General features: G+C 40.8%; 1 protein-coding gene across 1 annotated transcript; it reads right to left on the minus strand.

Moving 5' to 3' along the window:
- Window positions 1-371: 371 nt before the first annotated feature.
- On the minus strand, window positions 372-8,682 carry LOC114548545 (asialoglycoprotein receptor 1-like). Its single transcript, XM_028568528.1, has 5 exons — window positions 8,595-8,682; window positions 5,949-6,695; window positions 4,258-4,409; window positions 2,308-2,435; window positions 372-540 (listed from the first exon to the last, which is right to left on the minus strand). The coding sequence occupies exons 1-5, from the start codon at window positions 8,680-8,682 to the stop codon at window positions 372-374; spliced, it is 1,284 nt and encodes a 427-aa protein (XP_028424329.1).
- Between the last annotated feature and the right edge of the window lie 5,520 nt (window positions 8,683-14,202).

Consider the following 14,202-nt stretch of genomic DNA (forward strand, 5'->3'; position numbering starts at 1 on the left):
AATGCCCAACCCTAGCCTTTTAGAAGTACTCCAGGGACACAAACACACACTTCCTGGGTGAAAGTCTTAAGCTTTTCCCAGGGACACAAACTCTGCTCCCCTCACAGGAAAGCCCTGTGTTTTATAACCCCCTCCATCCACCCCGGTCTCATCCCTACGCTGTCCTATGCACTCTTATACAGCTGCAATCATTTTGGTGCTGACAGGAATAAATATGTGCAATACACACATTTTACATTGTTACTTTTCGGAGCTATATGTATATATGTTCATGAGAACAGCCTGCACAGACATAGTCCTATAGTTTCCTATGTATAGAAAACTAACTGTGTTCCTGCTATATTTACAATGTGAAAATGTTCTTGGGGCATCTAAACATTCTTTTCACAGATCCATCTGTAAGCTGTCTTACAGGAACCATCCATCCAGGACTTGAGTGCGTTTTCACTGGTGTCTATGTGTCCACAGTCTTCTCCCAGCGGGTCGTCCAGCTTCCAGTCGTCAGGCTCCATCCCCAGTCCTACTCTGCTCAGCCAGAATCTGCAGTAAGAGATGTCTTACATCATCCTCACACTTATTTACAGCAAGTAACAATGTCCCTTCAGTTCAAACATCCTTCAGACAGTGACACAGAATGGTAGAGCTGCAAAGAGTATTCCATTAATTATTACATTAATCGCCAACTATTTTGATAATACACTGATCGGTTTGAGTTAAGCCGGTTAAAACCTGTAATTTACTTTTGTGTTACTTAAGAGTCTTATAAAATATAATTCTTAGTTTGTGCAATTCAAACCATCACATTTTAAAAATAGTTTCTCAACAAAAAAAAACTTTAGTACAGTTTAGTTCTTGACGTTTCAGACCCAAAGCTCAAAACTGCATTATACATTAAACTGCATTTCTTTGTTTTAGCAATATACCATGCAGCACAAATAATAATAATAAAAAAATCCCTTTTATAGTGGAAAATGTTGGGTTTTTAGTGAATTTGGATAGGAGGATGTAGGACAGGAAAGGAGTATGAAATAAAAAAAAGAATATGACTCTTACTCATTTGCAAATATATAAGATAATCTGTTTATATATGGACATATGTTATTTTAACTAAACAGTTTTTATTGTGTAGTTAGAAAAATGTAGATATAGAGAAATGTTGTCGTGAGCGTGACAGTAATTTAAATAAAAAGCATTACTTCATATTTATTTGTGGTATACACATGTAGTTGACATGTAGTAGTCGTTGAAACAATGAAATCAAATCAGCGTAAAAAGCATTTCTGCCTGAAGTGTTGTTATGGTCAGGGGCATGACACCAAATTCTGAGCCCTGTAGAAATCATTCTCTATGGACCCCTCCCTGCACCCACAGCTCTATGTTCCCACAGCCCAATGGTCCCACAGCCCTATGTTCCCACAGCCCAATGTTCCCACAGCCCAATGGTCCCACAGCCCTATGGTCCCACAGCCCTATGTTCCTACAGCCCAATGGTCCCACAGCCCTATGTTCCCACAGCCCTATGGTCCCACAGCCCTATGGTCCCACAGCCCTATGTTCCCACAGCCCAATGGTCCCACAGCCCTATGGTCCCACAGCCCAATGGTCCCACAGCCCTATGTTCCCACAGCCCTATGTTCCCACAGCCCTATGGTCCCACAGCCCAATGGTCCCACAGCCCTATGTTCCCACAGCCCAATGGTCCCACAGCCCTATGTTCCCACAGCCCTATGGTCCCACAACCCTATGTTCCCACAGCCCTATGGTCCCACAACCCTATGTTCCCACAGCCCTATGGTCCCACAGCCCAATGGTCCCACAGCCCTATGTTCCCACAGCCCAATGGTCCCACAGCCCAATGGTCCCACAGCCCTATGTTCCCACAGCCCAATGGTCCCACAGCCCAATGGTCCCACAGCCCTATGTTCCCACAGTCCAATGGTCCCACAGCCCAATGGTCCCACAGCCCTATGTTCCCACATTTCTAAGATTATTCTTAAAATTAGGCCCTATGTTAGGGTAAGGGTTACATTCCATCTGTCCATTGCTACTGGATAATAGGTTGGGTGTAATTGGCTACCAAATTGAGAGAAAAGGGGATCAAATCTGATACAAATTTATGAAAAAGGAAATGTGGGAACATAGGGTCTAATTTTGTAAAAACAAATCTTGGAACTGGGGGAACATAGAGCTGTGGGAACATAGGCATGCTCCCATTCATTCTAGCATCTTTTTGGGCTATCCTCACATGAGGGCCCTTGGTACTCAGTCCCTTTTCCACCCCGGCGTCTCTCCGGTGCTTTGACTTACTGAAGATCTGAGTTGAGCGGGCTGCCGTCCACCCAGCTCCATTCCCCCTCCTCCTCTGCGTCTGTCAGGCCGATCCACAGCCGGCTGCTGCTCGCCTCCACAGCCCGGCTGCTCTCAAAAACAAAACTCTAAAAACAGAAAAGATGGTTCAAATCACACCATGCCTGGACAACCCTGTTCTCACTCCCAACTTGTAAAATACGGACGCTCGGACAGCGGCTCTCAGCGTCAGAACCGATGCAAAAATCTCCCTTCAGCGTCTGTATGGAACGCACTGGGCAGAGCATAGACAGTATATAATGGACCAACAGACCCCGTGTCTCTGGACAGAGACCAGTGAAGGATATTAGAAGCACTTTTCCGGTGATGGCCAGCTTTACTGCGCAGCCTCCAACTGAGAGAGACAACGTAAATGTGACGTGAGCAACCTGTCTGAAAGTTGTAAGTCTTCTGGTAGCTGTGAGAGAGAAATCTCAATCATTCCCAATCTTACAGAGACGGAGAGTGTAGGTATATGTAAGGAGATAACATAACAGGCTAATTATTGCTAACTAAAATGCTAGTTAACATTATTTTAAGCGATGGGACAGATTAATGAGAATGTGTTGGCCTGGAAACAGTTTTAAACAGTTTTTTTCTTATTTTTTCTTTATTTAGAACAGCTGAAGAGAGACAGGAAACGGGGGAGAGAAAGAGGGGGATGACATGCAGCAAAGGGCGTCGGGCTGCTGGCAAGGACTGGTACGTTCTTTCTGTCTTGTAATCGCGACTAGTAGCTCGAGTGTGACGTCACATCCATGTCGGAAAACGAGTAACCGCGGGGTTGTTGCGTTCTTTTTGTCACACAATACTACGAGTCGAAGAAAAGATGGATTTTTGTAACATTTTTAGTAACATTTAGGATTCTATTCACCCAGTTATTGACATATTACACAAATATATTTCCCAGTTTGATACATGAAAATTACGTTTTGATTAACGTTAACATTAGGCTACTGCTCTGCTTTCTGCTTAAAGCCATTGTTGTCATATAGTAACCGAGCGTCTCTTGACAATTTCAGCTGCACAAGCTACAAAATAACTAATCAGGCGGTACTAACTCCTAATAAGACTGTAGAGACATGTCTATAGGTAGCAGTATACAGCACTATGTTTAACTCCTAATAAGACTGTAGAGACATGTCTATAGGTAGCAGTATACAGCACTATGTTTAACTCCTAATAAGACTGTAGAGACATGCCTATAGGTAGCAGTATACAGCACTATGTTTAACTTCTAATAAGACTGTAGAGACATGTCTATAGGTAGCAGTATACAGCACTATGTTTAACTCCTAATAAGACTGTAGAGACATGTCTATAGGTAGCAGTATACAGCACTATGTTTAACTCCTAATAAGACTGTAGAGACATGTCTATAGGTAGCAGTATACAGCACTATGTTTAACTCCTAATAAGACTGTAGAGACATGCCTATAGGTAGCAGTATACAGCACTATGTTTAACTTCTAATAAGACTGTAGAGACATGTCTATAGGTAGCAGTATACAGCACTATGTTTAACTTCTAATAAGACTGTAGAGACATGCCTATAGGTAGCAGTATACAGAGCTATGTGTATCACTTCTTCATTTGGTTACAACAAAGACAAAAGTGCTTAAAATTGTAGAAAACCACAATGTTTACTACGTGTGATGCACGACGTAGCCATCTTTGAAAGTGAACTCGGGGTCCTCTGAGTTCAGACGACTTGACGAGTCGTATATATACGACCTCGGGAGGGGGGGCTCTTTTTGCAACTTCGTAACTCCGGAAAACGACTCGTAAATCGACTTCGGTGGACAAAAAGAACGCACCATGATCCTACGCAGGGCTCTACCAGGTGAGCTAATGGCCGCCCCGGAAACTGATCTTTGAATTGTTGCATGTGCTCTTGTTTTTGTCCTCTACCTGTTCTGGTTGACTGTTGACGACGAGCAGGTCGCCCCCCCTCGTCTGGCACCAGGCTCTGCTGGAGCTCCAGGTCAGCTGCTGAGAGGAGAAGTAGTAGCACTTGGTCTCAAACTGATGCCAGCTGTCGGGACACTTTTTGCAAATCCGTTCTGTAGGGGAAAAGAAAGAAACATTTTCTTCGTATACTGTTGTTAACAGTTGGCTTGTTGCCAAATTTGAAGCTTTCAACTTCTGTATTTTCCTTTTTGTTTGTGTGCTGCTTTTTACTTTTCTTTTGATTTCTTTGATTTGCTTTTTTTCAAGGATAAGTCCAGTGATATTCTATATTTCTCCTCCTCTCAACAGATCCCATGAAGATACCATCAATGAATGTATCTACTAGTGCAACAAGTATTGTGTGCGTACCTCAGCCTGACATACTGTATCTTCTGCCTCAGTGCCATAGAGCTCCATTGTTGTCCAAAAACTACAAAAAGCCACAGACTGTATTAAAGAAGTGGACATGGACCGTTGTGCAGCCTCTAGTTTGACATTTTGGCCGTCGCCATCTTGGTTTTGGAGCCAGAAGTGACCATATTTGGACGAGAAGGTGGATCGGACTGAGAACCTGAATGACCGAAGTGGTAGTGACTTGTCAATCACAAGGTAGTATTGCTTTATTGTTACTTTGCTAGTCCACATAGCATTCGGGGATGGGAGGAAAATATGCTCTGGTTTATTGGCATTTCTATAAACCAATCACAATCGTTTTGGGCGGTGCTAAGCAAAATAGCCTCTGGAAGGAACTTGTTTTGGTGGAACATGTGTACGTTCAAAAGTAGTTTTAGTCGTGCACAGAAACAGAAAACTCAGATTGGACAGATAGTCTAGCTAGCTGTCTGGATTTACCCTGCAGAGATCTGAGGAGCAGTTAACCATAGTCCTCACAAATCCACCAGAGGTTAGAACGCCAACACAAAGGAAGTCCAAGGCAACAGCTATCCGGCCTAAATGAGTGAAATTCTGCGGATTTTCCGGCGGCAACGGAGCAATCCCGGAAGTGTAACGTCAAGGATATAGACTAATCACAAGGTATCCACAAGCATCCCCTGCTTTATCGTCTATTTTTAAATAAATGGGACCATGGTTTACTAAATAAACATCATGCTGTATTGAAGAAGAAGACTTGAAACTAGCGATTGAGACCATAAACTCATTATGGAAATGTTTACTGAGGTAATAAATAAAGTGAGAAGTAGGAGGAAATGTTCCTTCATTACCATGAACACACACACAAAATAGTTTATTTTGACTCAATCCCCACACACACCGTCATGCTGCCACAAATACTACAGCACCAAATGTGGATTTATCCACCGCTTGAAATAGTCCCCAACAACTGCACTATTTCCTACTGTTTGTTTGATAAAAACTACAGTGACCAGCTGTTTTAGGAAATCACTGAAACTTTATTTTAAAGTGAATCTGTTTATTTGTGAGCTATTTTGAAATATGTACATCTTTAGTAGGAACTAATGGGCTTACAGACTAACACATTGTTTTTGCTCTTTCCATGTGGTTTGTTGACAATGAGAACAATATAATAACACCAGCTTTATGAACCTGAACTTGAACTGGCAAATGTGCCTTCACGCTGTGAATCGATTTAATCAAAGCTATTACAATTTTTGGGGAAAGTGCATAGGTACCTTTTGTGTTGTGATTAACCACAGGGCAGTAGAGGTCCAGGGAGTTGTAGGCCTCCTTTATGGACTGCAGCTCGTTTCTCCCGCTTGTATCTCGCTCCGCTGCTTCCCGCCTCTCCTTCATCAACACGGCACTCAGGTTCTGCTTCTGTTCCCGAAGCGAACTCTCCTGTAGCTGCGTGCTGCGCTCCGACGCCTTCGCGCAGCCGCCGCCGCCGCCGCCGCTCGACAAAGCGGCGATCTTCTCGCTCAGATTTTGAACTTCTCCTCGAAACTCGCCGTTGATTTCCAGAAGTTCTCGATTCCTCTCGTTCGCTCGGACCAGCTCATCCCTCAGAAGGCCGTTGACGTCGGAGAGTCGCCGCGCCTCCTGCTCTCGCCGGGCGTTGGAGTCGACCAGACGTGTGATGGTTTGAGACGTTTTCAGCTCCTCGCCCTCCTGCTCGGACGTGTGCCGAACCAGCCGCTCGTGTTCTTGCGCGAGGTGTGAGTTTAAAGAAGTTAGATTCCCAATCTGCTCTGTTAGCTCGGCGCTTTCAAAGCTCAAAGCGAGATTAACAGACACCAGATCAGCCGCAGTCCCGTTGAGGAGTTGGTTCTGTTCGTGAAGCCGCGCGCCGCGCTCCTCCAGGAGTTGGTTGTCTCTTCTCAGGTCGTTGTTCGCTGTGGTGAGAGCGAGGTAGCCGTCGCTGATGTTCTGGTAGTCGAACAGGAGGCTTTTCCATCCGGGCTTCTTGTCTGACTTGTTATCTGAAAGACATTTTTCAGTTAATATTTCTTGTTTCCTTCACGCTCTATGGTGTTTTACACCCCCAACGTCTCCTTCCAGGCAGCGCTGCAACCGTTGACTTCGAGGCACCTAACCCTAACCTTAACCCAAACCATTGCCTAATCCTAGTGCTAGTGATCCTAGACGTTCACCTGCGTCCTCTGATGACAGCTGACAGTAAATTGACGTTTTCGCAGCACTGTGCCGGCACCAAAAAAATGTAAGAAACGACAACAATCCCAATGCAAAAGCTCTCTGTCTCGCCTGTGACTCAAACAAGTCTACGCTGTGTGTACGCTGCAGATGTAGCCGGTTAAAAAATACATTCTGCGACACATACGCTCTGCTTACGGTCCGCATACGTTACACGTTCAATGTAGCCAAAGTGTTAGGTGGACACAAACAAAGACTCCTAATGAATTATGATGCTGGACTTTGAAATAAACAACTGTTTGCTAACAAGTTTATCAACTTAAAAGGCGATAATATGTCCGAGTTAGGTTCACAACATGTTTCTGCTGCCCCCAAGTGGACACAAAAATCTGTTAAAGCAGGTATAAAGGTGTTGGTAGGTGTCATAGACAGGCTTTCTCTCTGCTTTCCAGGCTTTATGCTAAGCTAGGCTATCTTAACCATCCTGACTCTAACACGTGACAGGGATATCAAACATTTCGTCTTACACTCGAAAAGAAAGCAACAAAAACTACTTTCTAAAATGTTAAAACTATTTCGGATTGTTACCTTTAGCAGGTTTTTTTTTAAAACCCAAAAGTCTATTCTGCGGCCACTCAGTTTTGGCTCATTGTCACTTTGACAGTCCCGTCGACAACTTACACAAGACTGAGAGTGTTACACAGGTCACGAGCAGCAGCAGGCAGAGGACCGAGAGACCGACCACTGGACACAAGTAGTGACACCTCACTCTTCTCCTAGTTCGGAGGCAATCTGAAGCTGCAACAAACAGAAACAAAAAATTCAATATTATTATTAGTATTCATGAGGTTAAGGGGGGGAGGTTAATGTTATGATGTGCTGGATTGTTCTCTGGCTAAAAAGTGTTAAAAAAAAGTATATACATACATGTATAGGTTTATTAGTATATGTATACGTGTGTGTGTATATATATATATATGTATATATGTATATGTATATATATATATATATATATATATATATATATATATATATATATATATATATATATATAGTACAGGCCAAAAGTTTGGACACACTTTCTCATTCAGTGTGTTTCCTTTTTATTTTCATGACTATTTACATTGTAGATTCTCACTGAAGGCATCAAAACTATAAATGAACACATGTGGAATTATGTACTTAACAAAAAAAAGACTGAAATAACTGAAAACATGTCTTATATTTTAGATTGTTCAAAGTAACCACACTTTGCTTTTTTTATTAATAAGGGACAAAATTCCACTAATTAACCCTGAGAAAGCACACCTGTGAAGGTAAAACCATTTCAGGTGACTACCTCATGAAGCTCATTGAGAGAACACCAAGGGTTTGCAGAGTTATCAAAAAAAGCAAAGGGTGGCTACTTTGAAGAATCTAAAATATAAGACATGTTTTCAGTTATTTCACACTTTTTTGTTAAGTACATAATTCCATTTGTGTTCATTCATAGTTGTGATGCCTTCAGTGAGAATCTACAATGTAAATAGTCATGAAAATAAAGAAACACATTGAATGAGAAGGTGTGTCCAAATTTTTGGCCTGTACTGTATTTGTACCTGAACCCCTCCCTGTCAACGAGCCTGATTAATATCTGCGTACCACTACATTATAGTGTGTTTTAAACCATTTCTTTATTGTTTATTGGTGCTTATAAAAGCTAAGTGAAGTGCTGTTGTATTACTCACATATGTCCTGTTCCTTCTTGGCAGAAGTGGCTGAGATTGAGCCGGACGTTGGATTATTCATCCAGGGGAGCAACTGATGACCGACCATTTTACCTTTTAGAGGAGCAGAGCAACAAGAACCCTGCTGATGTCAGGGATACATCGGACAGCTGTTTAACAAAGTACTTGCACAGTTTAAAAAAAAAAAAAAAGAAAAAGCACTGTGTTAAAACAGCTGTACAATTGCCATTTTATGAGATATTATCACATTTCAACTGGGACTAGGTAAGACACCTTGCTGTAGCCCCATTGTGTTTTCACGCTATAAGTCACAGCCATCTGCAGGCATCTTTTCTATAAAAAAAAATATTCAGGATATTCCAGAATATTCAAATTTGTATTACTCAACACCAAAAGCACTTGTTTCTGACGATTGGAGAAGAAACATCCGAGACATGCATGTAGTCCAAGTGGCCCAAGAACAGCTTTCTATTTACTTTAATTATGCCTTGAATAGACGCTTTTTTTTTCAAATTGTACAGGAACACTAAGCAGTTAAAGTTACATTTGGATCACAGGGTTTGGAGTTGTTTTTTTTTAAGGAAATATAATATATACTTGTTATTAATCAGCCCACACATCCTCAGACGGAATCAAACGCGAGACAGAATTCACACAAAAAAATACTTTTTTTTTTAAGCCTTCTCAACTCCGCCAACAAAGTGTTTCTGTGGTTTTCCTGTTCAACGAGTATGACAGTATCTGTGCAGCGCTCATCGTGCTCCTGAGTGATTGAACTGGAAATGTACACAAAGACGATTCGGATGTCGTTTGACAGGAAAAGTTGTGATTTATATTTACACAGTGGTAGAAAGTACATTTACTCAAGTAGTCCTACAATTTTGGAGTGCTTCTTTACACTTTCTCTTTCTACTGCACTAAATGTATCTAAAATACATCAAAGTGTGTTCCTCCTTCATCAGCTACAACATTAAAATGCAGTGAACATGTTATTGTAATAATAATGTGATGATAATCTTGTAATATGTTGTATAAAGTGTGAAGAAACGGTAGCACATCTCAAGTTCCCAAGTAAAGGAGGACAAAATAAAACAAACAGCCTCTGATATCGTGACACGACTCGCCGCTAGAGTTGCAACGATGACTCGGCTGACTATTTTAATAATCGATTAATCATTCAAGTAATTTTTCCATGCCAAAAATGGTAGTAAATGCTGTTTTTCATCCTACTGAATATGGAGACGTCCTGCTCTTTTCTGTTTAACGTCATATTAAACCCGACAAAACAAGACGTTTGAAGACGGACTTTGAGAAACTGGGATGACATTTTATCGACCAAACGATTAATCGAGAAACATAGATTAATCGATAATTGATAATAGATTTTATAGACTTCATGTGTTCAAACATCTTAACTTATAAAGTAACTAGTAACTAAAGCTGTAACAGATGAATGTAGCGGAGTAACTAAAGTAACTAGTAACTAAAGCTGTAACAGATGAATGTAGCGGAGTAACTAAAGTAACTAGTAACTAAAGCTGTAACAGATGAATGTAGCAGAGTAACTAAAGTAACCAGTAACTAAAGCTGTAACAGATGAATGTAGCGGAGTAACTAAAGTAACTAGTAACTAAAGCTGTAACAGATGAATGTAGCGGAGTAACTAAAGTAACTAGTAACTAAAGCTGTAACAGATGAATGTAGCGGAGTAACTAAAGTAACTAGTAACTAAAGCTGTAACAGATGAATGTAGCGGAGTAACTAAAGTAACTAGTAACTAAAGCTGTAACAGATGAATGTAGTGGAGTAAAAAGTAGAATATTTCTCTCTGAGATGTAGCAGAGTAGAAGTAGAAAGTGGCCTGAAAAGAAAAGACTCAAGTAAAGTACATGTAGGAGTAAATGTACTTAGTTACATTCCACCACTGCTTCTCAGTGACACTTTTCATCCCTTTCTAGACAATCTCAAGGGATTTTTATTTAACACTGTCCACTTTTAAAGTGATGAATTTGTCTTAACCCTCAGAGGACAAAAGACCCATTGGTGAGTCCAAGTGATGTCTGACAACAATCCTACTCTAACAATATTACAAAATTTAATTTTAGACATTTATTTACGATGTTATTCATATATCACGCTACTTTTGTGAACCAAAGACTTTTTGTAAACTCATTTTTGCACCAAAAGAATTGAGCGTAGGTCTGTTTTCACAAGAGATTTGAGAAATATTTCCTCTTTAGGGCCAAATTATCTCTTTAGACATTGCTCTGAAACAATTTTGGGCGTCACTATTCAGGAAGCTGATTTTGTTCTGAACTACACACAGGGATCTGTTATATGCAAGTACCCTTAAAAGGAGAATTCAAGAAGATATCTAAAAATGCCCTCAGACATCAGAATCATTGTGAACTTGTGTGCCTGTGGGGATAAAGTGTTCGGTAGTATTACTCACAATCCCCCACACAAATCCGTCTCTTGAGAAGAAATAGTTTCAAATATCTTCCGTTGCGGCCGTACTCACCTGAGTTAATGCCTGTTGTCTGTAGCACTCGTGTCCTGTCCCGGTTGTTGTCCCGTTGAAGCAGCAGACGTCCCTAACAGTCTTTGTGAACCTACGTGTCCTTTATAGCCCTCTCACCTCCTGCTGCTTTACATCCAATGGATGGAGATCCTCCAATTCTGTTGGATGTCACCTTATCTCTCTCTCTTAACAATAGTCCCTGATGGCACAACTGCATCTCATTGTCTGGCTTTTAAAAAGCACACTGTGTGTGTGTCTTCTTTATAGAGTAAATTATTTATTTGTGGGGTCCTTTTAATAGTTAAGATTCTAACCCATCTGTCTTCGCTGCTACATTTCACTAACACAACGCGTCAGACACTCACCGACGCACACATTAGACGTATCACGTCACGCGTCAATTATAAATTAGGAGAGAGTGCTTTTAACCCTCCGTCTGTTTCAGCTGCTTATCTCCCAGTTCTGCATTAGGCCTACATCTTCTTAGCCAACTTCATTCCAACTTGTCACTAGTTTTACACTTCTTGTTGGAAATCATGGTCGACAAACCTCATTTATATGAAATTATACCCAATTTCTGAGTTACAAAACCCCCCTGGAAATTATGAATTATTTGGACTAATTGTTAAACCTACATTGTGTAATTTTTTGAGTTGATTCTCAGCAACACCCCCTTTGTTCTTTCACAAATATGTGCTCATTCATGTGGAATTACTTCCACCAACTAATCAAAGTGTTCTTGTAAGCGTAGAATCTGCCATTCAGAAACATTCAGAATACATACGAGCGAGTCGCTCCAATGACGACCGCCATGTAGCGCCTCCATCTTTAAAATACATTAGCCAAAGAGGGACATACCTCCGCATTTTGCCCTCATACACCTAGTGGCACTGTGACGAATGCCAGGTGGAGATTACTCGCCAGGGAAGCGAAAAACGATGGAGATACTAAGAGCTAATTTCGGGTTTGGCCACCGTAGATGGAAGGGCTAGAAAGTAATATTCAGTTGGTTGTCATATACAATTGCACCGCTAGATGGGAGAAATTCTTACACAATGTAGCTTTAAGATCCGAGTATGTGGAGTGGATAATCACAGACGGGTTTACTGTATGTCAAAGTGTAGTCAGTATATCGTTACTGTTTTGAAACCATTTAATTTTTTGGAACTATTCATGTTATATTTGGGCACTTTGGTTAAAAAAAAACCAAATTGATGATATAGAAACTTTAAAAACAGGTCAAATTTGACCCGAGGACAACAGGAACTGGAACTGGCTTCAGGATTCTCTCAAATTAGAGACGTTCAGCATGATGCTTGAAAATGTGTTACATAAGAACTGCTCTTGTTTTTAATAGCCCTCTTATTCGCCTATATCAGTGGCTCTCATTAGTTTTTTAATCTTTATATGTACTGTAGTTTTGTGATTGTTCCTTCACTAATGTTTTACATGTTGTAATTTAGTATTGTTTTATGATCAGATTGTTTTTATGATTATGTTATTTATTTGTACTGATTGTTTTTTTCATTTCTTTTTTATTTGTGCTGTAATCAGGGCGTCATTGGAAAAGAGAGTTTGCTCTCAATGGCCCTCCCTGAATAAAGGTTATGATAATATCAACTATAATTGGCTTTAATTTTAAATAAATGTGAACTAATTTGATCCAGTAGGTAGCAGTGTTTCCTTTTGCACAGTCTAGCTGCACATCCACTAAAAGCTCAGATGAGGACACACATCACTTTTTTTTGTTCTTTTGGTAAACACGGTTTGAACCCTGGTTCCAATGAAGTGATGCTATTTTAGATTTAGACCCGTGGTTCCCAACCTGTGGGTCAGGACCCTCACAGGTGGTCGTTGTTGAGCTGCCGCTAACGTTTCCTCCGCTCGTTTCTCTGATAACTTGAGATCCAGACGTCTGATTTCTAAAATTCTTCATCCCGTTCAAATGCAGAGTTTAAACCCACTAAGATTTGAAAAAAAGGTGGCTTAAAACTGGATAAAAAGTCAATTTATGACTAGGATTGTTCATCGAGAACCAATTCCTACTTGGAATCGGTTCAAAAATTACGATTCCAGTAGAATCGTTTCTTTATTGAAATCGTTTAGAGGGTTTGGTTTCAAATCCGATCATCGCTTCCCAATTTAAAGCAACACTAACTTTTCCCACTTCGGTCCCCCTACAGGTTGTCTCATTGGAACTACAGCTGTAGCTAAACGTTACATAGTGTTCAACTCTCCTTTAAAGGGGAGCTATGCCGCTTTTTTAGCTTAATTTACCTTAACTGAACAGCTTCGGAGTCATTGGAATGGTTATAGGACTTTTTTCAAGTTGAATGGTGGTCGTCTCTCTTCTGTAGCAGAAACAACGCCACCTATAGGCCTGGATTATTAAGTAGCATGTTGGGGGGGGGCAGGAGATCGTTTTGGTGTGTGTGTATGTGGCCGTAATGGCTTGAAAACATGCTGCTGAGCTGTGTAGCAGCAGGACATGCTGTAACAACAGAGGCTTCAAGATAAGAGAGACAATGCTCTTTCTCTGCGGGGAAAATCATCCCTGAGAAGCTGCAGAGATCTGCTCTAAACAAACATGTTGCCACTTATATGACTGATGAGAAAGGAAATACAGGCCATCATTGTTTTAACAGCCTCTGTCTCCTGCCCGGTTTCTTCCTAACACTAGCACTCAAGACATTTTGGGCCCCATCTAAGCCCAATGAATGTTAAATCAATGTGAGCATCAAAGTTACAGTAACTGAATGACTGTTCTCGGATCTAATGATTGTAGTTGGTCCCCAGTGGGCTTCTTTAACAAGTTTTGTCTTTAAGATTTTGTTATTTATTTATCTGCTCTAGCTTTTCCAACATTTAAACACAGACATGGTTATAATGATGGTCCAAATAGATGTAAAATTGCATTTTTTGGTTAAAAAACTCTACATTTTCTTGAAGGATGACCCTTAAATCCTCTGTCAAATATGTGCACCAAAGTCTTCCACAAAACCTAGAACAAACCCTGTTGCCTGTGTAACAGAACATAGTTTTAAATGTATTAGTTCACGGCTACTTTGGCCCTGTTTCTTTGCACTG

This window comes from Perca flavescens, chromosome 21 (assembly GCF_004354835.1).
Source record: "Perca flavescens isolate YP-PL-M2 chromosome 21, PFLA_1.0, whole genome shotgun sequence".
NCBI lineage: Eukaryota > Metazoa > Chordata > Actinopteri > Perciformes > Percidae > Perca > Perca flavescens.

Excerpts from the sequence above, each read along its gene's own strand:
- LOC114548545 (XM_028568528.1), bottom strand. The coding sequence starts at position 8,682 with ATGGTCGGTCATCAGTTGCTCCCCTGGATGAATAATCCAACGTCCGGC. Across the intron at positions 4,410-5,948 it reads GGTTAATCACAACACAAAAG|AACGGATTTGCAAAAAGTGT; the intron begins GTACCTATGCAC and ends TTTCCCCTACAG. Across the intron at positions 541-2,307 it reads CCGCTCAACTCAGATCTTCA|ATTCTGGCTGAGCAGAGTAG; the intron begins GTAAGTCAAAGC and ends CTCTTACTGCAG.